The sequence below is a fragment of the Cutaneotrichosporon oleaginosum genome, assembly GCF_008065305.1.
Source record: "Cutaneotrichosporon oleaginosum strain ATCC 20508 chromosome Unknown ATCC20508_contig02, whole genome shotgun sequence".
Classification (NCBI taxonomy): Eukaryota; Fungi; Basidiomycota; class Tremellomycetes; order Trichosporonales; family Trichosporonaceae; genus Cutaneotrichosporon; species Cutaneotrichosporon oleaginosum.
Genome location: NW_027072171.1, coordinates 335,342 through 363,025, shown reverse-complemented (window position 1 = coordinate 363,025; position 27,684 = coordinate 335,342). Strand labels below are relative to the sequence as shown.

Genomic DNA, 27,684 nt, shown 5'->3' with positions numbered 1-27,684 from the left:
GGATGCCGAGGAGGAGGAGCGAGAGCGGGACGGCACGAGCCAGCTGGCGGGTGGGGACCAAGCGGACATGTGTGGCGACTGCTAGGTGGCGAAGATGGCCGCACGGGTGCTGCTTGAGCTGGTGTATATGTACATCTGTGTGCTCGTCGGGCACCTCTGACTGGCATACTGTGCTTTACGGTGCCGATTTGCTGTGTTGGCGTGCGCCTCGGAGCCATCGATATCCCCGCCGCAGGGTACCTTGGAATGCAGAGGGTGCGGGCGGTGTCCAGCATTCTGCGACGTTATGCATGCAGCTACCGGCTTGGCATCCTGGGATGATTACAGCACGATCAGCTGTGAGCGACCATATGAGTCACATGTTGCCAGCGCCGACGACCCTCGGGATACGAGCTTTGTAGTGGTGGGGAGTACTAGTGCATACCGCCGTTAGCTGTGACATACGGTGCGGACGCATGGCACACGGGTTCCAGTACCAAGGACGCGTCACTGCGTACGTCAAGGTCAACAACGCCCCACCTTATACGCATTCTGCAGTTCCCGCTGCTTGTCTGTAAACGAGGTGAACCGACGGCACCCGTTTCGGCAGCGGGTTAAGGCGGATGAGCGTTGCTCCGCATTCTGGACCCGAATTCTCCTTAGGAACAAGATTCATAGGCGCCGATACTACAATTTCCAGGCCTCAGTATCCGCCCCAAGCCTCCTTGATCACGAAGTTGCACCGGCGGCAGCTCTGCTTCTTGTCGAACGGGAGCGCGGCGAGGCCGACCGGGAAGGTGACGACGCTGAGGAGAATGCTGACGCCGCCCTGGCGGCGACGGACGACATGAGGGCCGCCCGTGGCGGGGCAGAAGGCGTCGGTAGGTGGGTAGACGAGGGCGGGGGCTGGGGAGGCGAGCACAGTGCGCGGAAGCGTGTGCCCCGTACACTGGTCGTGCGTTGTGTGACAGCAGGGGCTGGCGCTGGGACTGGCTGGGACGGAGTCACAGGTGCAGGGCGCGTGCGCGTGAGCGCAGTAGCTAGGGGGTAGTTGGGCGCTCTTCTCAAACTCGAGCTCGGTCATGATGGTGCGGGGAAGTCTCTTGCCAGGGAGGTTATATCCACTTCAAGAGTGGGCTGGTGGTGTGGCTGGGCACAAGAGTCGCTTGTCAAATGGTGAGCACCGCCTTACCACGGAGCCGAAATTAGGTTCTGCAAAGTGCATGAGCAGAGTACGAGGTGTTGCCTGTGCCGATCGATGCCGCGGAAGTCCGTCTGCATCACGGAGCCGGAGGTGCCATCACGCACTCCGAACCTTGCTTAACATGCTCCCACTCTCCTTGAAGCTGAGCACATCGCTGTACGGTAAGGGGAAAACGCGCTGATTGTCCATCTTCTCCGACACTAGTATCGTGCCATACCCCTGTGTGAGTACACATGATATTCTGCTCCACAGGTACGCCTCCAACTTGAGGATAAAAACCGTGAGAAGGAGATCAAGGAAAGAAGCGCATTGAGGGTCACATTGTCTGGTTCAAGATTCTCTCGTTCTGTCGCCTTTCATATCCGAGACGTAAAGTAAATGATGTATCATCGTTGTGCTACAGTTGGCACTCACGTGCCACAAGTGGTCTACTCAACAACGAGACGAGGGCCCAAGGGTACCACCAGTCAGGACGGCGGGAGGTCGGTACAAAGCGTGCGCTTGAGCCGGGAGCACTGAGGAGGGGGGTGGAGGTCGGGGTGGGCGTAGAGAGCTGCTCCACGTCACAGCGCGCGTCGAGCAACGCCTTCTTGGCTGCCTTGGACTTCCGCTTCTGTGCCTTCTTCTTCTGCCCCTTGGACTTACCGGCGCGAGGCGCAGGGTCTTGATGCTGCTCTACAATGTCGGTCGAAGAAGAAGCGTCCAGGGCAGCCACGCCCTCACTTCCGGAGGTTGACAAAGGTCCCTTGTCGAGTTGATTGTCGAGAATCCGGACCGACTCAGCGCATTGCTCAACCCCGCCGTGTGAAAGTTCGTCGATGCTCTCTTGAGGATCCTGCGACTGCTCCACACGTGTGATGAACTGAGGCTTTTGCCATACAAAGGCAGGATCGGTCGAGTCGTCCTGTTCAGCCCCCAGGTGAGGAGTGTCCTTGCACGTCGAAGTCGTCGAAGGGGGGAGGTCAACCTGGGGCTCGTCCTTCTCTTCCTCGACGGTGAACTCCGGAAGACTCGCGAAAATCTCGTCCAAAGATGGCGAAGTGTCATCCCAGGTCTCGTCAAAGTCGTCAAGTTCTGTGGGAGGGGTGTCGGGGTAAGAGGAGCGTGGCGAGGATAAGTGGTCCGAAGTGAGAGACGAGGGGACAGATGACAGGTCGGCCGAGGACGACTCAATGGATGTGAGGTCCGTAGAGGACGAGTTGAAGGACAAGTCGAGGGATGACAGGTCGGTGGATGACAGGTCAGCCGACAGGTCAGCCGACAGGTCGGACGACAGGTCGGACGAGAGGTCTGCAGAGGATGGGGATGACGCGTCCGAAGATGACGGCTGCTCGTGGTCCTCCGTTTCGGCAACAGAAGCTGGCTGGCGCACGATGTACCTGCCATCGGGGACAGGGAATAGGCAAACGGCCTCAAAAGGCTCCATGTCAGTCGGTGCGGGAGGATTGATTGGGCGACTCACCTCATACACATCCTCTGGCTCCCAAGCAGGGGGCTCGTGTGGCTCGCGAGGGCTGGCGGGGTGGGGGCGGCGAGAGAAGAAGAACTCGAGGAAGCCCGAGGCACTCGCACTGCGGGGACGCTTCAAGATAGGGTTCGACAGAGTCATCGTAAAAGATGTTGTCAAGGGGGGGAAGTGATTGATGGATGAGGAAGAGCGGTAGACAGCAGCTATAAATGTTTGTCGCCAGCAGCGAGGGCAAACATTTTTCGACTGCAGCTTCAAAAGGTAACCTTTGTAATCCTCGGTTTGAACTGCTGGCTGCTACCATGCATTGATGGTGTGGGGACGCTGAATTGGACCAAACGGCTGATCCGCTGAGCCATTTGGTCTGAGGCTGGAACAGAATTGACTCCAGCGTCAACATTACTTCCAATTGCCGTCGTGTTGCACAACATGCTCCTGATGCTCCTGACGATGAATGTGGAGTGTTGTTTGGGTGGAGACAGCAGAGTCCACAAACGCGACGACGTGGGTTGGTGTCGTCGAAATGAGCAGTTGACAATTGAGATGATTCAATTGAGCACGCAGATCGCACGCGTTCCGAACATGGCTAGGCACGAGTCCAACAGTAATGAATCAATCCGCCTTAGTTGGCCGACTCGACTCGGCTCGTGCCGCTCATCGCGTAGATTTCCTGCGACAGCTTAGCACTTGACCCGTGGGGGCCTCTCGTTCAGCCTCTTGAGGTCCTTGAGCAGGCAAGTTGCGCAGTCTGAGGAGCCAGGAGCTGGAGAGAGCGAAAGTGAGTGAATGAAAGCTAAACATTAAGCCTGCCGTCAGCGCAGCCGCAGAGGATGAGGTGATGCACTGATGCAATGGATTCGCATTGTCTCCTTCGTCAAGCACAAAGCACCACCTTACCTTGCTCCCTCCCGCCTTGTCGCTACGACACATATCAGCATCCTCGGGCTACCCTCATCCCCTACGCTCCACACTTCTCCAAACCTTCTGATCCCCGCCACCCTCGACAGCTGATCAGCAAGCCCATTCAAGCCATCCGCAGATCCTTGATCCTTTACATTTCCCACTAAGAGTGAGACCTGAGAGGACCGCATGTGCTGACGACTAAGACATGGCGCCGATCAAGCCCTCCTCGCCCTCGTCGATGAGCCGCGCAGCCCCCCGCCGCCGCTCCGCTCGCCTTAGCGGTGCCAAACCGGCCACCGCCGAACACCTTGAATCAGCATCCTCACTTGTCTTAGATCCTGCGCATCCCGGCACGATCCCGCGACGCCGCTCCCCAAGGCTGAGTGGCGCAAGTGCTGCGGAGCCCGTCACTGCCCTCGCCCCAGCGCGCCCGGTCCGCCGCAAGGCTGCCGCGGTACCAAAGGCCATCGACGAGGCAGCGTCTCCGCAGACACATGCTAAGAGCCGCAGCAGCGCAGTGACCGAGAGCCAAGCTGGTGTTGCCAAAGAGGTCAAAGCAAGTGAGCCATCCGACGAGAGCATGAACACTGGCGGCCAGGCATGCGAAGGATTCAGCGACAGCCAGAGTGAGTCGGATGAGGGCACCACCCATGCGGCATCCCCTCCATCCCCTGGGCCACGCTCTCCCAACCACCGCAAGTCTCCTTCGCCCTCGCCTCGTAAGCGCGCCCTGCCTCGCAAGCACACCCCGCCCAGACACGCGCAGCCCTCCCAGATCAGGATGCGCCGCATCCGCATCCTCCTGGCCCGCACCGCCGGCGTGCTCGGAGCAGCTGCCGTGGGGCTGGCAGTGTACCGGTGTCTCAGGCTCCACGACCTGGCGACCGCTAGCCGCGCCCTGGCGTGGAAGCCATTCCGCGATCGCAATTGATCATTGAGGCTGGAGCACTAGGCTCCAATAGGTAGTCCCACCCTATCCAAGATCACGAATTCGCGACTCGAATTCATGCCCTGGCGACTTGATGTTGTGTTTACCGCCCCGCCTCCTAGAGAACTCACTGCTGTAGTTGTAGATGCAGCCGCATGCATCGCGTAAGTGATGGAGGATGTGTGGACGCACCGACGCGGCCATCCGAAAGCCACGTCAGCTTGCAGATGGTCCAGCCGCCTATCGGGAGCGGTGAGTATGTGCTGGGACCACGCTTGCATCGTCAACTCCAGGCTCTACAGCTTGCCCCGAAGATCGCGCCACGTCTTGACCTGCGAGCCGGTCACGAATCGCTTCCCAGTCTCCCAGTCCGTCAGTTCGCCGCGCAGGTTACACAGCGTGCCGCTGAGGTGCTCGATCGTTACGGTCAGTCTGGCCTTAGTGCCACTACCATCAGTCGTCCGATCAGTGCGACAGCATTCTAGCTGCCATGTTTCCCTCCTCAACTCACGCAGGACAAGCATTGTAGTACGCGAGGTCGAGCGTCAACGTCAGGCCCGTGAGCATAGGCGGGCCCCAAAAGCTCTCCGTCGTCAAGACTGCCAGCGAAGCGGAGTTGACCGTGTCGATCAGCGTGGCGGCCGCGCCACCATGCAGCCCGCCCAGCGGATTGCACATGTCTGAGATCAGTCCCGGAAGGAGTTCCGGCTACCACGCGCCACGCATGCCGCGCGCGGCACTCACCCTCCGTAATCACGACGCTGTACACGCTCCGCCACCCGCGGGTTGGCAGGCTGCGCCCGCCCCGCGCGTTCAGCGGCGGAAGCGGCTCCATTGTCTCGGGCACAGGCGCCGCGTGCAGATCTCGCGCGAAGCGCACCATCGCAAGCAGGCCGCGCGCTGTCGCCGCCGCATCGCCAGCAAAGGGGATCATGTCGGACATGGTGTGTGGGTGATACCATGGTCAAGGCCAACTCACAGCCCAGCACGGCCAACATGACCGGAACGTCCAGCACGGCACGCACGCACGGCACGCAGCGCTAAGCACAGGCCGTTGTGCGACCAGGCACGCATCGCAATGTTGACTCATGGCTGTGCTCTGTCGTCGACATCAGTTGACCTCAGCGACGGATTGACGGAACACAACGTTGTCTGTCAAGCTTATTTCTGATGCCCATCGGATGAGCGCGGTCGGGAATCGGGGAATCGGCGCTGAGCGTCAACCAACGCTCATCGGCATGTGGCAGCACGTGGGAGGTATAGCTGCATCTCTTGGCCGCTACAACTTGGGCTTGGGGCCGCGCCACGTCTTGACGTGGTTTCCTGCGGCGTAACGCTTCCCGGTCTCCCAGTCTGTCAGCTCGCCGCGGACGTTGGCGAGCGACGCGCCCAGGTGCTCGACCGTGACCGTAATCTTCATCTTGGTCCCGCTATTGTCAGTGCTCGTCGTCCCCTCCCATGCCGAGCCTCTCGCCGCCTCTTCACTACGCAAGCACTCAACTCACACCGGGCAGGCGTTATAGTACGCCATATCGAGCGCCAAGCTCACCCCCGTGAGCATGGGGTGTCCCCACATCTTGTCAGTCGCGAGCAGACCCATCGACGCGCTCGTAACGGTATCGACGAGCGTCGCCGCCGCGCCGCCGTGGAGGTTGCCGAGGGGGTTGCACATGTCTGCGTGAGCGCGTCCGTGCACAACTCACCCTCTGTCACGACCAGGCTGTAGATGGTGCGCCAGCCGTCCGCGGGGATCGTGCGCCCACCCTTCGCGTTCACGGGCGGGATGGGGTCCATCGTCTCCGGCTTCACACCATGGTGCAGGTTGCTGGCGAAGGAGACGTTGCCCAGCAGGCGGTTTGTGGCCTCCAGGGCGGCACCGTCATAGGGGACCATCTCGGGCATGGTGGGCAGTTGCGGGGCGGAGTGGGGGCGGAGACCCGTGGAGGAAACGGCGAGCTGGGGAAAAGGGGGGGACGGAGAGGGGCGAAAGGACAGTGACGAGAGTAGATACGTGAGACCGAGATACCAAAAGTCCGAGATCGAAGAGCCCAAGATATAAAGAGTCAAGGAGTTCAAGAGTCGCCGAGTCCAAGAGTTAGTCAAGAAGGCGCCCGGGTGACAAGCGATGTCTTCGGCATGATCGGTTGGTACCCGGTCCGGCGATCGCCGGTATCAATGGATGCATGCCCAATCCTTCTACAACCTCCGACCTACACCCTACAACTTTGACCGCAGGTCGCGCCACGTCTTGACGTGAGTGCCGGACGCGAAGCGCTTGCCCGTCTCCCAATCGGTCAGCTCGCCGCGAAGGTTGGCGAGCGATCCGCCGATGTGCTCGACCGTAACAGTGAGCTTGGCCTTGGTCCCGCTGACATCAGCGATTCTGCACGTTTGAACTCTTATATCGCTTCCGCTGGTGAAGCCGGCCATCGGCAGACAGAATCCTCGCGGGGCTGGCGTGCCCGGCCACGGTTACTGAGCCACAGCCTCCGACTCAGGTTCGGCCTCGACATCTCCGTCGGCTTCACCCTCGGTTTGGTTGCCGCCACGTCGCAATACACTCACACCGGACACGCGTTGTAGTAGAGCATGTCGAGAGTGAGGGTAACTCCCGAGAGCATAGGCGGGCCCCAGAAGCTTTCGGTGCCCAGCAGCGCGTTCGAGGCGCTGGTCACGGTGTCGATGAGAGTTGCCGCAGCGCCGCCGTGCAGGTTGCCGAGCGGGTTGCACATGTCTGATGTCAGCCGAGATGCAGCAAGGGTGTTGCCAGCTTGGTAAAGAATAGATGGTCCGCGCCCTCGGCTGTACGCGCCTCGGCTCTACTGAATTGCGCGCTCTCGCCCTCGGTCCTCGGTCCTCGGTGCTCACTCCTCCCGCCACTCTCCTTCCACTCATCCCGCATCTCAGTCCCCAGTGCCCCTCTACCCGCTTCGCCGCACTCACCCTCCGTGACGACCACAGAGTATACCGTCCGCCAGCCGTCCGGCCCGACTGTCCGCCCGCCGCGCTTGTTGATGGGCGGCAGCGGGTCCATGACCTCAGGCTTGGGCGCGTGGTGCAGGGACGACGCGAAGGGCGTGCGCTGCAGAAAGCCGACCGCCATCTCGGCGGCCTCGCCGTCAAACGGGACCATGTCGGGCATTGTTAGGATGGTGTGAGATAAGACGAGGAGAGATGTGCGGAGAGTGGAATGCGGTCATAAATGTCCAGCTGGCGATCTGGCGAAGCGACGCGGGCACCACCGCCCGGCCCGTGGATAGCCGGCCGGGACCGATCGCCGCGTTCGCGTCAGCGCCCGCCTGAGCCCGTCGAGCGCTTTTGTCGTAGCCAACGCAGCCTAGACGATGAAGCGAGAACTGCAGCAGCACGAAGACTTACAGCGGGCAAACAGGCGGGCCGCAAGGCCACATGCACAAGCAACAATTCTATCCATCTCATGTTCTGATTGTCTCCTTACGATACCCGACGCTCATTCCGCACCTCACCTCGCTAACCTCACGCGAGCGCACCCATCGGGTCCCAAGGCTCAAACTCGATCGGCTTCTGCTCGAGCACGGCCGCCCACTTCTTATCCACGATGGATCGTGGCACGACGACCTGGTACACGAACTCGCGGAACCACTCGGCGCTCATCATCCACCAGCCCTTCTTGCCGCTGGTGTTGCTCCACGAGTTCTCGACCTTGTAACGCACCGGCCGCCCGTCTTTGCCGACATGCACGGCGGTGATGACCATGGCGTGCGTGGCCGCGCTTTCGCCGGAGACGAGGCGCTGCGCCTTGTCCATGCCGTACGCGTAGCCGTACGCAGTGGGGATGTCGTAGATCGCCGTGTCCATGATCCCCTTGGTGCCGTTACTGAACTTGCCGACGTCGCAGCCGTAGAAGAGCGGCGTGTTGGCCTTGATTCCCGCAATCACGGCGTCTTCGAGGACCTCGATCGGCGCGTTGACGTACTTGACCCGCCCAGCCTCGAGGACGTTGCCCAGCCGCTTGACGGTGTAGTGCTTCTCGTACGGGTTGCGCGGGTCGTTGATGAGCGAGAAGCTGTCCTTTGGATCCATGCCCTTGCGCACGCAGAACTTGGCGTAGAACTCGCGCGGCGTCCCGCTCCACGAATGGTACTTCTTGTCCGCGTCGTAGTACTCCCACGTGAACTCCTCGTCGGGGCGCGGCGGCGTGCCCAGGGTCGTGCACAGCGTGCGGTAGATTTCGCGCATGTATTTGGCCTTCATGGCGCGAAGGGTCTGGAGCGACGCCGCCTCGCCCTCCTTCGGGCGCGCGGCAGCGCGCAGCGCGAACGCGTACTCTCGCAACTTGGCGGTCAGGAGCCAGCCCATGCGCGAGCTTGACGTTGCGCTAAACGAGTCGGGGTATAGCGTCTGCGGGATAACACCGTACTTGGCCACAAGGTTGTACGCCATGTCCCACTGCCCGCCATCGCCGACCGGCGCCGAGTTCAGGAAAGAGACCAGACGGCCCTCGAGGGGCTCGTCGACGAGCTCGATCATATTCCTGGGATCAGTCGCTGGTTCGAGGGCCAAAAATACAGCAACGCGGCTGAATCGAGCAAGCCGGTATGCTTATCGCTACCACACTCACTCAAGATAGTAGTTGGCCTTCTCCATCTTGTCGTGAAAGAAAAGATAGCTCTGAGAGAGCTGGAACTCGCCAAGCTTAGCCGTCTCGACGACATTGTACCGCAGCACGTTGGCTGCCATCAGCCCCTTCTGATCGTCTACGCACTGGTGGCAAACAGCCAGCAGCGTCCGCTGCTCGCCTGGTTTGTCACTGGACCGGGGTAGTCGCCCTTGTCGTTAACGCCTTTGAGGTTGACATTGAAGATCTTCTCGTCGGCGGCCTCGGCGGCGCGGTTCTTGAGCGACACGATGGGATCGGACGACGCAAGCACCAGCCGTGCGAGCTTAAACGTCGGGTCCTGGTGTCAGCGGGGCCAGGAGAGAAGGGGACATACATCTTCGAGCTCCTTGTCCCAGGCCGCGACTGTGTTGGCGCTCAGACTCGCGTCCATTGCCTCGCCGAGCGGCTCAGCGTTGGCGGCCTGGCGACGGGCGGCGTCAAGATACACTGCCTTCTCGTCGAGATCGCGCGTCGTGCTGGGGGTGGGCTTGGACGGTGCAGCGCCCATTGTGTACTTGCGATCCAAGGGCGGGTTGGGCTGAAGGTGATAGTGCGAAGAGAGGAGGAGTAAGCGATGATGTGAGCGTTGATAGCGGGCAGACGATGCGTGTCGCGCCACCCAACCCGGCGTCCAAGCGGACTTGGCCGAGGCGCCCAAGTCGCCGATCGCCGATTGGCCCGCCCTATCGCTTCACCATTCCGAACGCGATCGGCCCTCTTGACTTTGATTGCCACCCGACGTGACGCATACACCCTCGCTAAGTGGCAAGCAGCGCGCTCCATCGCTCATCCGCGTGCGTTCCGTTCCTATACACTCGTGGTGCATCGGCCTCGCGGTGGTACGGCTGCAGTCATATTGTGAGACAGATCAACGATAAGCCCATCAGTCGATCGGCGGGGTCTCGACATCGCAAGTCCTGCTATTGAATGCTTATCACTTTCACCGCACTTGTGGTTCTCTGCCTACTTGACTTGAAAGAATGCGATCTGGCGCTCTGCCTAGGCGTCACACACAACACTGTGACTCTAGTACGTCTCAACCACCTCGGGTTCACAGGCTGTGAGTCATGCCCGGAACAGTTCACCGGACAAGGGGCGTGTAGAATACTGCCACGGAGCAGAGAAGATTAAGCCAGCCCGTAGCATGCATCTGGACTCACCAATCGCAATTTTGCCGTTTAGGTCTCGGAGATATTCGTCTCCACTATTCGTGTGGCGTATTAATCGCATCGTCTTCGGGCTCTTGACGCGGTGGCTGAGAGAGACGCCAGGCGGTTGTGGTGGCGGGGGTGCCGGAATGCTCCTCTCCATGATGAATCAGTGGCAAAGGCACCGGCGGCTTGGCTGTCCTGACTCACATCGCGCACTGCCTCGCCCAGAACTCTTTCACAGACACAGCTGACTGGTTCCTGCTGGAACGCGACGCCAGGTACCCGCGCCGGGTCTCCCCTGTCACGTACACTGCCTTTATGTCGACGCCTTGGCGCCATACTCTGCATTGTCGGAACCATTCCTGCAGTCTACGGACCCGAACGCTCAGCAGCCGCCCCAAGCCTCCTCCATCACGTACCCGCACTCCCTGCACTTGCGCTCCTGGTCGAAGATGATGCTGGCGTCAGCTCTTCCCATCATTCCCGCAACTCACGCAATACACCCGAGCGGGCAGAAGCAGATGCCGATGATGAGACCGATGACGCCGGGCCGCCGCTTCTCGACGTGCGAGCCGCCGGTGACGGGGCAGACTTGGAGCGACGCCATCTGGCCCGCCTGTCCCGGCGCGATCTGACCCGGCTGCCCCGGCTGGCCAGGCTGGCCGGAGTGTCCCCGCTCAAGAGGGGGGAGAGCCTTGACGTCCTGCGTCGGCGTGGGCTGCATCGGGGCTGTGCCATACGCCGGGGCCGGGGCGAACGTGTTCAGCGGCTGGTTGTCGGCAGGAGTGTGGGAGGGGTGCCAGCCGCCGTTAGCGGGGACGGGGGCTGTGGTTAGCCAAAGAGTGAAGGAGGACTCACTGTAGACCTGCTGCTGCTGCTGCTTCTCGGACATAGTAAAGTTCGTGAGGTTGATAGATGGGGAGGAGAGTGCATGAGAACTACAACAGGACCTGACGCGTCTTTATAACCTGGCAGAGGCGGAGGCAGCTGGAAAGCAGTTGAGAGACTTCCGGGAAGCAGCTGAGAGGCATCCGGGAAGCAGCTGAGAGGCAGCTGGGACACAGCAGTGAAACGTCTCGCTATGCCTCCGCTGGCCACCGCGTCGCGCCCAGGACAACGAAACATGCAAAACCAGGGACTCACACCGCCATCCTGAGCAAGCTGCACCCATGAAAAGTTTAACTTCGGATGCTTAATTGCCGCAGGCAGTGCAGTGCCCAGGCCCTTGTTGTTTCCAACCAAACCCTGCTGCCGTCAATCACTTCTGCCTGTGCGTCGCGTTCGATACAGCAGGCCCTGTGCTTTTGGGCCGTCCAATGTCTGCCTATCGAACATAGCAGGACAACGGGCCACGAGAGTGCGTTGCATCGGTCTACCTCATCCCACTGGCTCGTTGAATACCCAACAGAACCCGCGCGAGGATCGAGCACCTGAGGCCTTGCACCCAAGGGTCTAGCACCCGCAACACGCCTCTTCTATCAGATAGCCGCAGTGCTTGCATTTGCGCTCCTCGTCGATGCACAGTCTAACGTTAGCCCCCTCCTCATCTGGACGCACGCGACAAGCCCGCAGGGAAAGAAGCATATCGCTATTAGGACTCCCACCAGCCCGGGGCGCGACTGGGGCTCGTGACCACCTGGCCTGGCGGGACACAAGCTTGCGGTTGCCGCGTACGACGGCTTGCTAACCTGCGGCGAAAGCGTCGGCTTGTGAGACATCGGTTGCGTGCTGTACGAGTATGCTGGCTCCGGATATGCAGTGGCGGCATCTACGGCGAGGTTGACGACGTCGGCAGGCTCCACGGAGGGTTCCTCGTCGTAATTGAAGAAGTCGTCCATTGTCGTTGTGTCGACACCCTCGTCCGCGCTGCCCTTTTATATGCTGGCGATTCCGCTGCTGTTGAACACTCAACAATCAGATGAGGAGCAGACAGCTCAAACTGCACCCACGAGAATTTCGCAGCTGAGAACATTACTGAGACACTAGCAGCGCCCTGCACCAAAGAGGCACAGCCTAGATGCGACACTCTAGATGCTTAACCGGCAAGCTTACTCGCGTCCGGGCAGCCGCGGCAACACCCTGGCAGTGCAACAGCTTGGCCGTTCAGGAGTGTTTCTGGAACATTTGCAAGTTGCCTCGACGCTCACGGTATGCTTACATGGCTTGCTGCATCATGTGACGTTTAACTATGTGGCGCACGGTTATGTGGCGTATCGCCATCAAACCTCCGTAGGACACAGCACTCTGAAGTGTCAGAACATGGGAACTGGCCAGACGAGTCTGGATCAGATCTCTGGTTGAGGCGGTCGCGGTCCCACTCCGCTCGAACAGATAGGCGACTCTCGTTGGCTGCTTCTCGAGCAAGAAACATAAATCTGGGCGCGAGAAACAGATCTCATGCCGCTTTTTGCTGATAGCATGTCTCACGCTGCCCTCCCACGAGGCCAGTGGCGGTACTCCCGGAACGCAAAGGCCTGGACTGGTGCTGTGCGAAGGCAATGAGGGATGACTGGAGGCGGCTCGCGAGGCTGAGGGCGGGCTGTCTCGAGAAGAATGAGGCGGAAGGAAGTGGATACGGCGGAAGGGAGGAACGAATGTCTACCAAGGGGCAGCGGGAGGGCAGCTGCGGATGGGAGGTTGTCAAGGGGAAACACGTCTTCTCATGCCACAACCATGGCCAGCTTGACAGGCAGTGTGCCGTCAGCAGATGTCCCACTCATGATGTGGCTTGCCGTACCGGTGTTACTCGTCCTACTTTTGGAAGGGGTGAGAAGTGCGGAGACTGACTTCCTCCTCGTGACGAGATGCTTGACTCCGCGCGAAGTTTTACCTTGCTTGCTCCGAGTAACGGATGACTATCTTTCGGGAAGCACTCCGCCCTAAGGCGCGACTGAGACCCGGGTGAGGGCTATTTGAGGCGCGGCTTTGGACGTTAGGCGAGAGACAGAGAGCCGGCACATGGAGAGGAGAGTAGCGGAATGCCTCATTTGTAAGGGGGGGCGTGGGCAATATTCACAGGATGCATGGCGCCCGCCTTCACCTACATGACGGAGCGATCTTTCTTTTTCCGAGCAAGTTTGCTGTTGTGGGGTTGATAGCCGCGGCGCCGACCTCTGCGACTGGGGCTGAGAGCGTCCGCAGGCCTTATGCATCCCTTTCCCCTCGCTCTTCAGCGGCAACTTGGCGGAGTGGTTAACGCGATTGACTCGAATGTCTTACAGCATCGATCAATTTCCTTCGGGAGCGCATGTTCGAGTCATGCAGTTGTCGATGAGCACAGCTCTTTTGATGGTGTAAGCGGAGGAGGGGGGAGCCCCATGGGGAGGGCAAAACCGAAGCCTGACGGGTTGCTGCAATCGGCCACGGACAGCTCTCTTGGAGTGTGTTCTCTGCTCAAAGTGCCGATGGACGCCATGAGCGGAATGCATGGGCTGTTGCTGGGGGGGGAGAGCAACTGAAGCAATAGTGAGATCACTTGCACAACTCTAGCCTGCCACCCGACGACAGTGGACAGGCCGTACCCATTCTCCTTGCCATCCAACATTGGGGTCTATGCAGGATGAGCATTGCACTCCAAGAAACAGACTCCCACCAGAACTCCTTGAACCACCCATAAAGGGAAATTCACCGATGACCCCCTTCCGATTATCCTCCTCCAGCATGAGGCAAACACTTTTCCTCTTCCCACACTTCATGCACCGCGCACAGCATCGCTTTCAACACTCCAACTCAACTCGCTCCCACCAGATGACGCACCATCGTCTCCCCTCTCACATTCTCTGTCGCGTCAGCCCCTATTTGCGTGTCCAATCAGCGCAGGCGGCCAAAGCGCGCCACCTTGCCCCACGCCCGCCCCTCTTGCCCCGCTTATCCTTATGCTGCTCCACTCTCCCACAATGATCATGCTGAGCACTGATGGTGTCAAAGCCCTTCTTCTGAGATGATGAGCACACAAAAGAGCATGCGCCGACTGGGGTTCGAACCCAGGAAGGCTCGCGCCACCGGATCTCAAGCTCACGATCTTAAGGCCGGCACCTTTAACCACTCGGTCATCGGCGCTGGAAAGCACCGTCATTGTTGCCGCATGTTCGCACACGAGCAGCATCACACTCGTTCCTCCTCCGTTCTTTTCAGCAGCTGTGCATCTTTTCACACTCATACGCACGCTAATACACTCCCACTCACCCACTGCAGTGCACAGCATGAGCAGCATGACGCTGACGCTGACACGGATCACGGACACGCGACAAGGATATCCGCGTGGTGATTGATGTGAAACTCATACCCCGCTCATCGCCGCCACCCCCGCACATCCCATCCCTTGGCCCGCCACAGGCGCCACTCGGACCTCCGCAAAATCACTGACATTTCCTCGTGCTACATTGTCTTTCCGCCTCCACTCATCACTCTCTCGTTCTCCCTCCTCATCATCTTCACCCTCACAGCCCACTCCCCTCCCCCACCCTCCCCATGCTCATCGCTCTCCCCCACTTCGCAATGACCAGCTGGCTTTCACCTACGAGCGTACGCCTCGCCCATCGCGACAACCGCTAACCGCAGCCCTCGCCCTCGTCTGCTCCCAGCGATCGTGAACCCCCCTTCGGGTGGGTCACATCCCGCCGGGTCCCACTGCCCAAGCTCTCCGACGAACACCCCTACCGCGCCGCGTTCGGCATGCTGTTCCTCCCGCCCCCCCTTCCCCCTCCAGAACGGCGCGACGAATTCCTCCCCGCCCCGCTAGTCCGGCACTACCTTGGACCCATATACGACATGCTGTTCCGCGGCCTCGACGACGAACAGAGCGGGCGCGACCGCCGTCCCACGGCGCGCGGCAGAGCCCGCAGCCAGACTTCTATGCGCCGCCCGCCCGCGCCCCACTCGGCGCCGCTCGTGCGTCCAGAGCGCATTCGTCCGCCCGCACTCAACCTCGCCGCACACGTCGCACCAGGGCCAGCGCCATTAGTGCATACTGCACCACTCCCCATCTCGCCCTCGTACCACTCCCCAGCATATCCTTTCGCCATGCACCCTCCGCCCTTTATGCCACACGTATTGGGGGCGCGGCGGATGTACGCCCCCTTCCCGGCGTCGGCTGTCGAGGGGACTTTCCCGTTCCACATGGCGCCAGACCGTGATCGCCGCTTCTACGACCCGCGTCTCAATACGCGCTATCCCCATCCCATGCCTAACCAGCACCACCCCAATCCGCACCAGAACCAGAGCCAGATTCCCGTTCGCAACTGAGGTATCATCTCGCCTGACCGCCTGCCGCTTGTCCGCTCGTCCGCCCGTCCGCTCACCCACCTGTCTGCCTGTCTGCCCGTCCGCTGTCTGCCCTTCCGCCGTCCGCCCTTCCGCCGCCCGCTGCCCGATTCAATTTCCGCCTTGTTGTACTGCGTGTGAATGCATAGTCTCCAGCCCTAGAGCTTCGCCTGCGCCTTCTGCGCCTCAGCCATACGTTTCAGGCCACGCGACCACGCAGGCCGGGCACGCATGCGATCGAGCCACTTCTTGCTCGCAGGCCCGATCTTGAAGTCGCCCGCGCGCATCCCATACGCGAGCGTGTTGAGCGGATAAGCCATCATGAACTGGCGTCAGCGGGTCCTTGGCACACGCACATCGCCCTCGCCGAGCTTGTCGCTGCCCGAGAAGTTCTCGTTGCGGCTCAAGAAGTCCTCCACGAAATCCAGCTGCGCCTGCACGTTGCGCGTGACCCAGTTGTCGTTGAAGAGCTTGTAGAGCGCGTGGGCGCCCGCGGCGCCCTCCTTTGACAGGCGCCGGTCCATCGCCCCGTCCATCATGCCCAGCACGCGCGACGGCTGCAGGTGCAGCATCATTGTGCCCTCGCTGAAGTGGCTCCAGAAGTAGCTGTCGTTGGAGGGCGAGCTCTCGATCCCCGGCGCCGGGTGTGCCGCCAGCAGGTTGTGGATGATCGAGCCGGTCTCGGACGCGATGCGCCCGTCGATCTCGATCACGGGCGACTGGGGTTAGCGCGAGCTGCGGGCGCGGAGGGCGAATGGGAAGGAGGAGAGGGTGCGGAGGGCGCAGGCGACGGAGGGGCGCGTACCTTGCCCAACTTGGTCACGTCCTTGAGCGACTGCGGGATGCCGCCCTTGCCCGGCACGTGGCAGCGCGTGCCGTACTCGATCCCAAGCTCCTCGAGGACCCAGAAGATGCGGTCGACGCGCGTGCCCGGCAGAGTGAGGAAGTGGACTGTGATAGAGGGTGTCATGGTGGTTGATGAGAGAAGCGAGAGAAGTCGTGCGTTTAGTCGAGTTATGAAGTGGTGGGCGCCGGTTAGGGCCTACCCGACGGAGTTCGGCGATCGCCACCTGGACCGACGTCGGACGCGTGCGCTTGTTCCGTTGACCTCTCGGCTCCGCGATCGCAGGGACGATGCGTACAATCAAGTATCTGGTCGCGCCGAAGCGTTGTAGGACGTGCAGATCAGTCTGGAAGCCGCTGATCGCTTCTATTCCACGATCGTCAGATGTCAGATCGACACAAAGTCTGATTCAGGCAGAATGTGGGTGGCGGCTTGCGGAGCCACCATTCCCCGCACCCACTCGCTCTCCCGTCGCCAAGGAATATTATGGCACGTGAGCTCCCGACTTCGAACCATTCTCCACCATCCTCGTCACTCACCACGATGTACATCCCTTCCTGGGCTACACAAGCGCTCGCGCTCCTCAGCGCGCTCTCGCCCGTGACCCGCGCGCCGCAGCGCACCTGGCACCTCCTAGGCCAAGACGGCGACGGCAAGACCTGCTACCTCGCAGTCGACAAGATCGAGCGCGGCGCGAAGGCTAAGCTGTGCGTCCCTCTGTCTTCGCACTAACAGCAGCGCGGTAGTGGATGGCGACGCCCCGCCGGCCGACGACGGCGTGTGGGCCGTGCAGCCCGTCAGCGGCGCGTGGCTCTGGAAGCTCTTCGTGCCGGACACGAACTTGTGTCTGCGCTCACACCTCGGTGGGTCTGGCGGCGGGATGGGTCTAACGCAGCGACGGAGAGCGGGCGGATCCGCACGGTCGAGTTGGCTGAGTGCGATGCGACGCTGCCCGGCGCAGCGGATACGTGGGAACTCGACTGGCTCGATGATACGCGCACGCACGCGAGCTTCATCTTGCTCGACGACACGCGGTTCCGTCTCAGCTTCAAGGACCATACCGTCGGCGCGGTGCGGCACGTCAAAGGCTGGGAGAAGGACTTTGAGGTGCGCAAGGCGGCGTGGGGAGATCTGGAGTCGGAGGGGGCGTGAGAGGCGGGCGCAGAGACAAGGCCAGGCGGCCAACGCGGAATCAATATGCATTGTCCTATCAAACTAGTGTCCTGTCACCTGTCATGGCTTGGTGCGGCGCCTCCCTACGAGATCGAGAACACCTGGTTCGGGTTGTGCTTGAAGCACTGCCACATCTGGAGCCGGTTGTCAGGGCCGAGGTTACCGTCGCGCAGGTCGAGGCAGAAGTCGCCGAGGGCCTTCTCCCTTACGGAGAACTTGTTGCGTCGGAACTCAAACGTCTTTCCGGCCTCGCGGATGATCTGGCCACACGGGTAGAGCTTGGCGCCCTCGCCGTTGCTCGGGTTCCAGCCCGGCGTGGGCCCGCGGCGGTCTCACGTCAGCTGCCTTCTCATGCGTCCCCGGGGCCGACTTACGCGTGCCGACGTCGACGCACCACTCGGTGCCGCTCAGCCGGATGAACGTCGTGCCCCGCCACACTTCCCATTTCTGCGTCGACGTATCCGCGCAATCGTTGCTGATGTTAGCGGAGACGGGGCGGGGCGGAACGCACAATGTCACGAGCATGCTGATGTGGACCTCCGAGGCCTCGCTCGTCCCCACTACGTCAAGGCACTTGTCGCGGCGGTGGCCGGGGTGTACGCGGGTGGCGGCCACGCCGGCGGCGAGCGTGAGGAGCGTCCAGAGGAGCATGTTGGAAGGGTGGGAGGAGCGGGGCCCGAGGTTTGGAGCAGGAGGCGGCGAGTGCAGTTGGGATGGGGCAAGAGCTGGTAGAGTTGCAAGACTAGGAGCTGGTGAGTTGGAGCGGTGAGTGAGGTCAAGCAAGAGCCAGAAGATATATGCCAAGCGATGTTTGCAGCCGGTCCTGGTTCGAAGGAATGGCACGCTTAATTTGAGAGATCGAGAGTCTTGCGGTGCAAGCTCGTGCCTATAGCGGTGCCGAGAACCATGCCCGCCCCGAGTAGAGTTACGAAGGCGGAGGGCGGAGGAGCGGAGGGTGGAGAAGCGGAGGGCGGAGGTGATGGTCATCCTGGCAGCTTCTGCGGTGCTTGGCGGCGGCCTTCTGCACCAAGAACCCGATGGAGAAATGCACGTGCACACCCCATCGCAAGACGCCAAGCGGAACGTGGATCGTCTTTGGCTCTTGTAATCAGGTGATCTGAAGCCCGCTGGCCCCTGCCCGCTGCCCGCTCGACAATATCCGCGTCGAAGGCCGCACAGGCGCACCGGACGCGGAACGTCATTCACCACTAAAGTTCGGCGCCCAGCTCACATCCTACGCGGGGACAAGCGCCAAATCACACGCCCTCGTGGCGATGCTAGATCTGGCGGCCTCACTCGCCACTGCTCCCACTTGCCCTTCAAAGTACGTCAGAATTGTGACTTCCGCTCGCAAGACCTCCGAGATTGCGGAATGCCGCAGCGTTTGCCGACGTTCTGCGGAAGCTTTCACCGACATGCTCCCCGGCGCGCCTTTCCTGATAGGCGTCCATGCGTCGTCGCATCGCTCGGAGGTCGGCAATCAACAGCCACGCGAGCAGCCGAGCGTAGCGAGGATCACTGCAGCTCGCAGCATCGGAGTCGGCGACAGCGCGGGGCCAGGGGAATCACGGCGTCTTGGCACGAGCACCTCGCCTCGCATTTCGGCGAGTGCCTTTCCGTCGGCGACGGCTTTTGCACCACCCGCACCCCGCGCAGCGCTCTAATGCATGCATGCATCTCGCCACTGCACTGCTACATCGCACATCTACCAACATGATCGCTAGCAACAACGAGCACATGCCCGCCAACGTGGGCTTCAGTGCGTGCGAGCCGGAGCTAGCCGAGGCTAACGCCAGTCGGCCTCGGCGCGATGGGATTCTGGATGGCCGCTAATCTCCGGCACAAGCTGCCGCCCTCGACGGCGCTGTACATCAACGACGTGGTGCAGGAAGCCGTGACGAGTTTCATGGGCCAGTTCTCGCACCTCGGCCCCGTTTTTCCCACTAAGAGTGCGGCGGACGTCGTCGCGAACTGCGTAAGACCTCCCCCGTCAGATTTTGGCTGACGCTAGGACGTGATCATCTCGATCGTGCCGGAGGGCAAGCATGTCGCGGACATCTTCCGCACGGACCCTGGTGGCGCGCTCAGCATCCCCTGGCATGTCCGCGGCAAGCTCTTCATCGAATGCAGCACGATCGACCTCGAGACTTCCAAGGCCGTCGCGGAGGCCGTCACGGGCCTGGGCGGCACGTTCGTGGATGCCCCCGTTTCTGGGGGACCAGGGGGCGCGCAGGCCGGCTCGCTTACGTTCATGATGGGCGTGGGGGAGGGGCATGCGCGCAAGTCCGAGATGGACGCCGTGATCTCTTTGATGGGCAAGAACCTCTTTGCGTGTGGCGGGCCCACGCTTGGGCTGGCGACCAAGCTCTGCAATAACTATATCTCGGGGACGATCGCGATCGCCACGAGCGAGGGCTTCAACCTTGCCATGAAACTCGGTTTGGACCCACGGACTTTCCAGAAGGTGCTGAACGTCAGCACGGGTGGGAGCTGGGTGAATGCCAACTGTAATGTGAGTCGCTGCATTCTGTTTAGTTAGGAGCTAGCTCTGACTCCAGCCCGTGCCCGGCGTCGACCCCAAGGCGCCGGCATCTAACAACTACGCACCCGGCTTCAAGGTCCAGCTCATGCGCAAGGACTACAACCTCGCCGTGGAGGCGGCGCAGATGACGGGCGCCAATCTCTTCCTCGGCCCTGCGGGGTTGGATGTGTACACACGTGCCGCAGCGGACCCGGCGTGCGTCGACCGCGACTCGCGCGTGGTGTACCGCTTCATTGGGGGGAATGAGCAATGGGCAGGCGAAGTCAGCAAGATGTAGACGCTTAAGAGTTTCCTTCATAGTGATTGCTCGTGTGGGTGGGAGGAGGCTGGAATGCTGTACAGTACGCGAACGATATGCAGAGCAGGATCTCGAGAGATATGGGGCGCCAGCAAGAGTTGCGAGGGGGCCGATCGATCGTACGCCATCATGAGCGCCACTGCTGGAAATGTCGGGCCGTCAATAGATTAGAATATATTGTGATTACAAAGCGAATTACAATGCGGCAAAACCACATGGTGGGCATTACAAACAGTGGATTGAGATGAGGCTCAATTAGTGGCGGATCAGGAAGCTCGGCTGATCCGGATCGATACCCCACACTCCCCTGTAGCGATTACAATCCGCACCCACTTCTCACCACATTTCCAACTCCTCTCATCTTCTCGAGGCAGTCACCGCCATGGCCTTGATCTCCTACACGCCTACTGGCGCCCTCCAAATCACCATCCCGCCCGCCGACTGCGCTTGCGGCCATGCCCACCCCTCCACCATGGACGAATGGGACGGCGTCATCCGCACCGCGTCCAAGTGGCTCTCGGACCACGCGCCCGTCTGTCGCGGCTTCAGCGGCGTCGAGCCATGGGCGTAAGGCATACAACGACTGGTCTGACGGTAGCCGCGGCGACTCGCCCGTGACACTCCTCATTGCGCGCCGGCCGAAACAGGACGTCGCCGGGCCGAGCGATAGAGGAAAGCAGACGCGCTCCGCGTTCGGGTGCGACGCGTGCAAAAAGCGCAAGATCCGCTGCGATCAGGGGCGGGTGAGTCGCAAAGTGGTTGGCGGTGGAAGCTCACGCAGCCGGTGTGCAATAACTGTTGTGCGAGCTCGAGGAAGCGCGCACGCAGGTGCGTGTACGCATACGACATCATCGTGCGGCCCAAGTGAGTGCGGCGGAATGCAGCGATCTCATGGCAGCCAAGCGGAGGATCCGGCGCTGGAGAGCTTGAGGGCCGATAGCACGCCTGGCCCCTCGTCGCGCAGTATGAGCATCGACACCTCGCTGGTAATGCGGGTGAAGCAGTCGCCCGAGTCTGACATTCATCCCGACCCTTCAGATCGTGAGCCCAGGTTAGTCACTTCTGACTCCAGCCGCGCAATTACGCCCGAACGCCGTCGACGCCGAAGCCCTCTCAACCCTTGTTGACATGCACGGCCTGACATGGTTCATGAACGCGGCCGAGATCGTGGAGAAACAGGTTCTCTCCTCAAATCAGCGCCGCGCCTTTACGGAATATCGTCAAGCTGTTCTCGAGCGCTGCTGGAACGCGTACATCAACTACAACGGCAAGCTTCCCCTCGATTTGCCCTCTACGCCCGTCGACACGCCCGGCCAGCTCGCGTCGGCGATGAGCTCGATGATCGCCCTTCCGGGCCTTGACAGCCTCTCCTCGCCCTCCGCCGACACCGTGACTCCCGAGCAGCTCGCTGACCTCACCCAAGCCGCACTACTGCACGCGTTCGTGAGCGTCGGCGCTACGCACTACGCCTACTGGGCTGGCAAGAAGGGCGAGCCAGCGGAAGATCATGTGCGCGGCGGCGCCGCGCTCATCCAGCTGAGCACGAATGCGCTCCTCCAAGTCTTGAGGTTGCAGGAGGCGCGCGCGGCACGCGACGAGGAGTGGGAGGAGGAGATCGACGCCAAGCTCCTTATCGCCTTCTCACTCGCTCTCACGTACAGGGTATGCGCCATCGACCCGCTGGGCCCCGCAACGCTGCGGCTCGAGTGCGAGTGGATCGCGCGGCGCGGTGGGCCAGCCGCGATGATCCGGGACGCGGTGCCGACTCCGGCGCAAATGGAGCTCATTCCTGCTGTACTCAACGACGCGATTTGTGAGCTTCTATCCGCCGGATCTTGCATGCGCCGCACTAACAGCAGATGCGCTCCAGCGCGGCGAGCCGAGTTTCCTGCCTCCCGACCCGACCTGGCTCGAAAGCATCCCCGTGGCCCACCGCCTCGTCCCCGAGGGCTACGGCATCTCGCTTGAGATGGCCAAGTTCCTCCTGGAAACCGTGGCTGTTCTGTACGGCCCCTGCGCAGACCGCGCATCGCGCCTCTCGGCCCTACACCACACACTCTCGTCGGCCCTAGTCGACATCTACGCGTCTGCGCACCCCGCACGCGTCCAAGCCGGCGACATGCTGTACCGCCAAGCCCTGATCTGCCTGGTGTGCCTAGACGGTCTCGGCCTGCCGCCCGACGACGCGCAGCTCGTCGCCGCAAGCGACGCCATCCTCGAGCTCTTCGCCGAAGCAGTATACGGCGACATTTATACTGTGCGCTGGGCGTTCCCGCTCCTCGTGGGCGGCGGGCTCGCGCGCCGTCTCACAGAGGAGGAGAGAGAGCGGGGCGAGCGCGATCGCCGCGCGGAGGCAGGCCGCATCTTCGACGCTATGGCGGATACGTGCGGCCTCGCGGACATCGAGGCCGCGCGCGCGCTGACGGAACAGGTGTGGGCGCGCCGCGATCAGGGCTTGCCGTGGCGCTGGAGGGATACGATGCGCGCCATGGGGGTGGAGTTATTCTTCGTGTGAGAGTGGCCTCGGAAGGCAGATTCATCGCCACGCGGCCGGGGCGCGTGCACGCTTCTCGGAAGGTTGAGGCCGTCACGGACTCCGCCCAGCTCCCAGCTCCCAGCTTCCAGAGCCAGGCCGCACGACTATGGCTGCAGTAGAACTGAGCCGTATTGTCGGCAAGGCGGCTGCTAGGCTTCAACCTCCAGAGCTCAGAGGGGAGTTCACGCGCGATTTCACAACGTGCCCCGCAACATGCGACCAGCAGCGCCCTGTCGAGCTTGGTGAATTCCTTGACAATTGACCACGATCGTTCGTGGCGTGTCCAAATCCCTCAAGGGATGATGGAGCACTCTGGATGTGGCGCACCGTCACCCTCCAGGCCACGACACCATCCTTCTTAACGTTCGTCAAAACTCTCTCCTCCTCACTCTTCATCATCCTCTCTGGACGACTCATTACTCGATCTCCTCAACCTCCTCAATCTCATCGGCCACCCCCTCGACCCCCTCCGTACTGGTGTCCGCCCAAACAGCCCAATCGCATTCTCTCTCTCGGCGAGGATGTGTCAATGCATGTCATGGACGCCCTGCCCGACGACGACGTCTTCGTTCTCGAATGGGTGGGCTGCACGTTGCGTGATATGACAGTGAGCTATCCCGTCGTTCTTGAGCATCACTTTCCTCGGGTGTCACTCAAAATGTGATAGATAACGCTCTAACCATGCAGGACGCCTACTGGAAGTCGCGCGTTCGGAAGACGTTCACCAGCTGCCCCCAGCTCCTCCTTCACCCGCCGCGCCAGCCTCGCCCGGAAGAGCACTATTGGCGCCGTCTGTACCGCGAACTATCATGCCCCACCACTGTCCTCAACCACGTCACGGATCCTGTGGGAAGCTCCGCTAATGGTTTCGGAACCCACACTGAATACATCCGGACGGACAAACCCTCGTCAACATCATGGGGGAGGCATGGCGTTGTTTGATCGCTACCGACCTCGACAACTGCACCTACATGCTTCACAACTCCGGCGAGAACCGCGTTTATGATCCCGTCGCTTCCGATCCTCTCCAGCACGCCACATATGGTCCCTACCTGGCACTCTGTTTACAATCGACACCCAACCCCACGATTTCACTGCGCTGCTGTTTGTTTCATGATGAGGAGGTAGGCCATTCTCGCAACAAAGGCGCTCATCAACTAGGGTCCACTGATCTTGTTGCAGCCGCCTTTCCTGAAGTACGACCCTTTCATCCGGCTGGCCACTGCTAAAGGCTATGTTGTCGGTCTCACCGAGGATGGCATCCCCTATCTGTGGCAAGACGTCGACATCCGTCTTGGCATATACCAGACGACCTCGCCCAAAACTGTTCCGTCTTACTTTCCCCCTCCGTCACGCCTTCCAAAACGTGCGGGCCTCACTCAACTCGTTGCGTCTGTAGCTAGGTACTCGGGTCTTGACAGCCTCGTTCTCTGTGCTCTCACCACCGAAAATCGACTCATGGTGTATCGCCGGGGGCTAGATGAGGACTGGTGCTGCATCAGAAATGTACTCGGCCGACGTCACAGCTCTCGACATCGGCATCACCGTGTGCATCCCCTACATCGCGTATCTGCAGGACGGCACTCCGATTCTCTTAAAGATTGAACGAGACCGTTGCGTCCAGTATCCCGTTCACATGCCCCTCGGAGTTCCCAGGATGTTGCCTCTATCTGCCAGGATCTTTGACGACCATTTCGACCCTTACGTCGCTCTCCTCGGCGACGATTGCAACGCGTACGAGATCAAGAATACTGCCGACAATCTCCTGACACTCTCCCGGATTGACTCTGATCGTCCTGTCATCTCGGCTGTTGTCGGTGTCCGCCTTGATCTTGGTGAGGAGGCTGTCCAACACACGGTCGCTCGACGTCTGCATCATGACCGTCGCGAGAAACTGCGCAAGCTGGAACGTGGGGCCCAATGCTGATGCGGTCAAACATCCAACCACTCGTAGGCAAGTTTCCAAGTCAAACACAGGCTGACCTCCAGTGTTGCGTATGAGGTGGGAAAAGAAAGGAGACTTCGCGATTGTGATCTACGCCCCACCTGTGCAGCCCATGGGCCACATAGCAGTATTCTGCAACCCCCAAGTCAACGCGCTGCAAACGATGACTACAGCCAAGTCGTGCCTGCGCCTCGCACCTCCTCGATATTTTGCGCACGTAATTGAGTACTATGAAGAAGCTGGGGCCGTGGTTTTACTGGGGATTGTCTTCATTCATGCTCTACACGCTCTGCAAGATCTAACCGCAAATCTAATCTACAACTCATCTACCGTCTACCAGGGCAGCTTCAGACTCGGGTCGGTGACAAAGTAAGACATGTCGTGCCCTGGCTCCACCTCGAGCCTCGAGAAACCATTGCCCAAGTACGCAAACATGTTTTCGTGGTCATACTCGATCTCCATGTCCTCGAAACGTGGTGTCTTGGTCATGTCGAAAAAGTGCAGCTTGCTGCCGGGGTGGATAGCAATGACAGGCCCGTCAGCCTTGCCGTTCTTGTACCAGGACGAGCACGAGCTGCTCCACGCTGTGGTGGGCATCATGGCGTTGCGGTGGATGTTGAACTTGCGCACAACAGCGGGCTTGGGCGAGATCGAGCGAATCCCTTCGGCCTGCATCTTGCTAATGCACTTGAGCATGTAATGCGAGCACCACTCAATGGTCTGGGTGAGCGACCCGTGAGCAACAGGCGAGCTGGGGCCCAAGAACATGAAGTAGTTGGGGAAGCCGTCGACCATGAGGCTCATGTATCCCTCTACTGGGCCCTTGTTCCAGCGCTCGGTGAGGTCGGTGCCGTTCTTTCCCGTGAAGGGGAAGCGTGGGAGGAGGGAGACGTCGAAGCCGGTCGCGCACACGATCGCATCCACCTCGTGCGTGCGCCCGTCCTTAGTGATAAGACCTGTGGGGGTGATGCGCTCGATGGGGTCCGAGACGACGTTGACGTGGTCCTCGCACAGGCTCTCGAGGAACCCATTGCCGGGCGTGAGGCGACGGCAACCGAGCGAGAACTTTGGCGTGAGAAGCTCCACCAGCTCAGGCTTTCTAGCGAGGCGCGCGGCCATGTTCTCGCCCGCGACCTTGATTGCCATCTCCTGCTCCTTCGTGTTCTTGAGGTACATCCGGAAGCGGGCGTTGAGTGCATCCTCAATGCCCTTGCGGTACGCGAGGAACTCGTCCGGGTTCTCGGCCCACCGCTTCTTCTCTTCCTCAGTGTACGCCTTGTTGGAGCCGCCGGGCCCTGCGTACTGCGGCGCTGCGCCGACCGGCGTGATCCACGCGCCCGAACGGATGAAGCACGTCATGCTGTCGACGATCGGTACGAGCGCCGGCACAGTCTGGACCGCCGACGAGCCGACACCGATGCACGCAACACGCTTGCCCTTGAAATCATACTCCTCGTCCCAGCGCGCCGTGTGCATCAGCTTGCCGCCGAACGTCTCGATGCCCGCAATGTCCGGCCACTTCCAGTTGTTGAGGATGCCGCTGCCGTTGACGAGGAAGTCGGCGCGGTCCTCGAACTCGCCGTCCGGCCCGCGCACACCTACGACCCACTGCGCCGCCTCGTCGTCCCACCGCGCACGCGTCACCTCGTGCCCGCACTTGAAGTGCGAGTGCAGCCCGTACGTGTCCACCACCGAGTTCATGTAGTCGCAGATCTCGGGCGAGCCCGAGTAGAAGTGCGACCAGTTCGGGTTCGGGTGGAACGAGAACTGGTAGTCGTGGCTCGGCACGTCGCATGCGCACCCGGGGTATCTGATATCAGCACAGTCGCGGCGAGCGGCGAGCGTCGAGCGCAGCGTCGTGCAGACTTACCGGTTGTCGAGCCACGTGCCACCCAGCGCAGCGCTCTTTTCGTACACGACATGCTCGACGTCGGTCATCCACTTGTCGATCTGGTAGGCCATGTTGATGCCGCTCGCGCCGCCGCCGATCGTGATCACGCGCACGCGCTTCTTCGCGCCGATGAACTGGTCCGGGAGCTCGTAGCCGATCGCCTCGGGGTCGCCGTTCGGCGCGCCGAGCCCGGCCCACGGGTCCGTGTGGCTGGACGTGCCTGCGTTGGGGTCGGTGTCAACCGTCATGGTGGAGTGTGGGTGTCGGTTTCGGTAGGGAGTGGGGATGCCGACGAGCTGGCGAGAAAGTTGCCACTTATCAAGCTTCAGATTGCGCAGCTTCCCATCGGCTCCGGCTTCGGCTGTTCCTTAGCCTGGGGTGGGCGTGTCTGTCAAAGGTTCTGACGTGCAGCGAGGAATGCTGGTCCGCAGAGGCTCCGAAGTAGTACCCACTATGCAAAGCAGCACACCGTGGAGACAGAGGATAACCCCATGGATCCCCGTCGGCGATGGCCGTAATCTCTTGGCCGGCACGCTGGAGTTGCCGAATCCCGCACCCTTGCTGTGTAGTTTGGCTGCGCGTAATAATACTGTAGATCTCAAAAGAAGTCTTGTCTTGTCTAGTCAGCGAGGCTGCACTATCGTCAGCGAGGGGCACTAATGCGAGCCGAGACAGCTGATGCGCCGCCCGTGGCCTCCCCTCGTACTTGACGACGACAAGTGCTAGACTCAGAGAAATCAGTCGCTATTCCAACATGTGGCGATGGGACTTGACAGGCACCATCGCATCTTGTTTTTCAGCGCCCCATCCACCCGGCGCTCGCCGCTGCCCACCTACTCCACACTTTATGTATGGCCGTGGAGGAGCCAACAATGTGCCCCGCAATCCATAGCTAATCGCCACCCAACATGGCCGTAGCGA

At 61.0% G+C, this 27,684-nt stretch overlaps 16 protein-coding genes across 16 annotated transcripts; 7 read left to right on the top strand and 9 right to left on the bottom strand.

Annotated features, from left to right (window-relative positions):
* Positions 1-682: 682 nt before the first annotated feature.
* Positions 683-1,063, bottom strand: COLE_01837 (uncharacterized protein; the record flags this gene model as incomplete). The annotated part of the gene is made up of 1 exon (XM_018423197.2): positions 683-1,063. The coding sequence occupies one exon, from the start codon at positions 1,061-1,063 to the stop codon at positions 683-685; it is 381 nt and encodes a 126-aa protein (XP_018278746.1).
* A 517-nt stretch (positions 1,064-1,580) lies between these two features.
* COLE_01836 (uncharacterized protein) lies at positions 1,581-2,792 on the bottom strand (the record flags this gene model as incomplete). Its single annotated transcript, XM_018424806.1, has 2 exons — positions 1,581-2,603; positions 2,646-2,792. The coding sequence occupies 2 exons, from the start codon at positions 2,790-2,792 to the stop codon at positions 1,581-1,583; spliced, it is 1,170 nt and encodes a 389-aa protein (XP_018278745.1).
* Positions 2,793-3,759: 967 nt separating this feature from the next.
* Positions 3,760-4,485, top strand: COLE_01835 (uncharacterized protein; the record flags this gene model as incomplete). The annotated part of the gene is made up of 1 exon (XM_018425386.1): positions 3,760-4,485. The coding sequence occupies one exon, from the start codon at positions 3,760-3,762 to the stop codon at positions 4,483-4,485; it is 726 nt and encodes a 241-aa protein (XP_018278744.1).
* Positions 4,486-4,778: 293 nt separating this feature from the next.
* Positions 4,779-5,425, bottom strand: COLE_01834 (uncharacterized protein; the record flags this gene model as incomplete). The annotated part of the gene is made up of 3 exons (XM_018425385.1): positions 4,779-4,929; positions 4,994-5,162; positions 5,227-5,425. The coding sequence occupies 3 exons, from the start codon at positions 5,423-5,425 to the stop codon at positions 4,779-4,781; spliced, it is 519 nt and encodes a 172-aa protein (XP_018278743.1).
* A 1,274-nt stretch (positions 5,426-6,699) lies between these two features.
* COLE_01833 (uncharacterized protein) lies at positions 6,700-7,624 on the bottom strand (the record flags this gene model as incomplete). The annotated part of the gene is made up of 3 exons (XM_018423195.2): positions 6,700-6,850; positions 7,048-7,216; positions 7,426-7,624. 3 exons carry the CDS (start codon positions 7,622-7,624, stop codon positions 6,700-6,702), a joined length of 519 nt encoding a protein of 172 aa, XP_018278741.1.
* Positions 7,625-7,977: 353 nt separating this feature from the next.
* On the bottom strand, positions 7,978-9,629 carry COLE_01832 (uncharacterized protein; the record flags this gene model as incomplete). The annotated part of the gene is made up of 4 exons (XM_018423194.2): positions 7,978-8,995; positions 9,083-9,194; positions 9,227-9,419; positions 9,456-9,629. The coding sequence occupies 4 exons, from the start codon at positions 9,627-9,629 to the stop codon at positions 7,978-7,980; spliced, it is 1,497 nt and encodes a 498-aa protein (XP_018278740.1).
* Positions 9,630-10,657: 1,028 nt separating this feature from the next.
* On the bottom strand, positions 10,658-11,164 carry COLE_01831 (uncharacterized protein; the record flags this gene model as incomplete). The annotated part of the gene is made up of 3 exons (XM_018426009.2): positions 10,658-10,730; positions 10,767-11,097; positions 11,131-11,164. The coding sequence occupies 3 exons, from the start codon at positions 11,162-11,164 to the stop codon at positions 10,658-10,660; spliced, it is 438 nt and encodes a 145-aa protein (XP_018278739.1).
* A 3,578-nt stretch (positions 11,165-14,742) lies between these two features.
* On the top strand, positions 14,743-15,516 carry COLE_01830 (uncharacterized protein; the record flags this gene model as incomplete). Its single annotated transcript, XM_018427536.2, has 2 exons — positions 14,743-14,796; positions 14,833-15,516. The coding sequence occupies 2 exons, from the start codon at positions 14,743-14,745 to the stop codon at positions 15,514-15,516; spliced, it is 738 nt and encodes a 245-aa protein (XP_018278738.1).
* A 176-nt stretch (positions 15,517-15,692) lies between these two features.
* COLE_01829 (uncharacterized protein) lies at positions 15,693-16,504 on the bottom strand (the record flags this gene model as incomplete). The annotated part of the gene is made up of 3 exons (XM_018426683.2): positions 15,693-15,860; positions 15,891-16,253; positions 16,340-16,504. 3 exons carry the CDS (start codon positions 16,502-16,504, stop codon positions 15,693-15,695), a joined length of 696 nt encoding a protein of 231 aa, XP_018278737.1.
* Positions 16,505-16,921: 417 nt separating this feature from the next.
* COLE_01828 (uncharacterized protein) lies at positions 16,922-17,530 on the top strand (the record flags this gene model as incomplete). Its single annotated transcript, XM_018426682.2, has 3 exons — positions 16,922-17,085; positions 17,117-17,241; positions 17,274-17,530. The coding sequence occupies 3 exons, from the start codon at positions 16,922-16,924 to the stop codon at positions 17,528-17,530; spliced, it is 546 nt and encodes a 181-aa protein (XP_018278736.1).
* Positions 17,531-17,634: 104 nt separating this feature from the next.
* Positions 17,635-18,202, bottom strand: COLE_01827 (uncharacterized protein; the record flags this gene model as incomplete). The annotated part of the gene is made up of 3 exons (XM_018425384.1): positions 17,635-17,882; positions 17,926-18,026; positions 18,063-18,202. The coding sequence occupies 3 exons, from the start codon at positions 18,200-18,202 to the stop codon at positions 17,635-17,637; spliced, it is 489 nt and encodes a 162-aa protein (XP_018278735.1).
* A 1,062-nt stretch (positions 18,203-19,264) lies between these two features.
* COLE_01826 (uncharacterized protein) lies at positions 19,265-20,370 on the top strand (the record flags this gene model as incomplete). The annotated part of the gene is made up of 4 exons (XM_018426681.1): positions 19,265-19,310; positions 19,348-19,526; positions 19,563-20,063; positions 20,110-20,370. The coding sequence occupies 4 exons, from the start codon at positions 19,265-19,267 to the stop codon at positions 20,368-20,370; spliced, it is 987 nt and encodes a 328-aa protein (XP_018278734.1).
* A 403-nt stretch (positions 20,371-20,773) lies between these two features.
* On the top strand, positions 20,774-22,906 carry COLE_01825 (uncharacterized protein; the record flags this gene model as incomplete). Its single annotated transcript, XM_018427534.2, has 6 exons — positions 20,774-20,958; positions 20,990-21,134; positions 21,173-21,255; positions 21,290-21,432; positions 21,464-22,204; positions 22,251-22,906. The coding sequence occupies 6 exons, from the start codon at positions 20,774-20,776 to the stop codon at positions 22,904-22,906; spliced, it is 1,953 nt and encodes a 650-aa protein (XP_018278733.1).
* A 337-nt stretch (positions 22,907-23,243) lies between these two features.
* COLE_01824 (uncharacterized protein) lies at positions 23,244-23,591 on the top strand (the record flags this gene model as incomplete). Its single annotated transcript, XM_018427535.2, has 1 exon — positions 23,244-23,591. The coding sequence occupies one exon, from the start codon at positions 23,244-23,246 to the stop codon at positions 23,589-23,591; it is 348 nt and encodes a 115-aa protein (XP_018278732.1).
* Positions 23,592-23,844: 253 nt separating this feature from the next.
* On the top strand, positions 23,845-24,532 carry COLE_01823 (uncharacterized protein; the record flags this gene model as incomplete). Its single annotated transcript, XM_018427533.2, has 2 exons — positions 23,845-24,051; positions 24,089-24,532. 2 exons carry the CDS (start codon positions 23,845-23,847, stop codon positions 24,530-24,532), a joined length of 651 nt encoding a protein of 216 aa, XP_018278731.1.
* A 673-nt stretch (positions 24,533-25,205) lies between these two features.
* COLE_01822 (uncharacterized protein) lies at positions 25,206-26,834 on the bottom strand (the record flags this gene model as incomplete). Its single annotated transcript, XM_018425775.2, has 2 exons — positions 25,206-26,682; positions 26,743-26,834. 2 exons carry the CDS (start codon positions 26,832-26,834, stop codon positions 25,206-25,208), a joined length of 1,569 nt encoding a protein of 522 aa, XP_018278730.2.
* Positions 26,835-27,684: the final 850 nt, after the last annotated feature.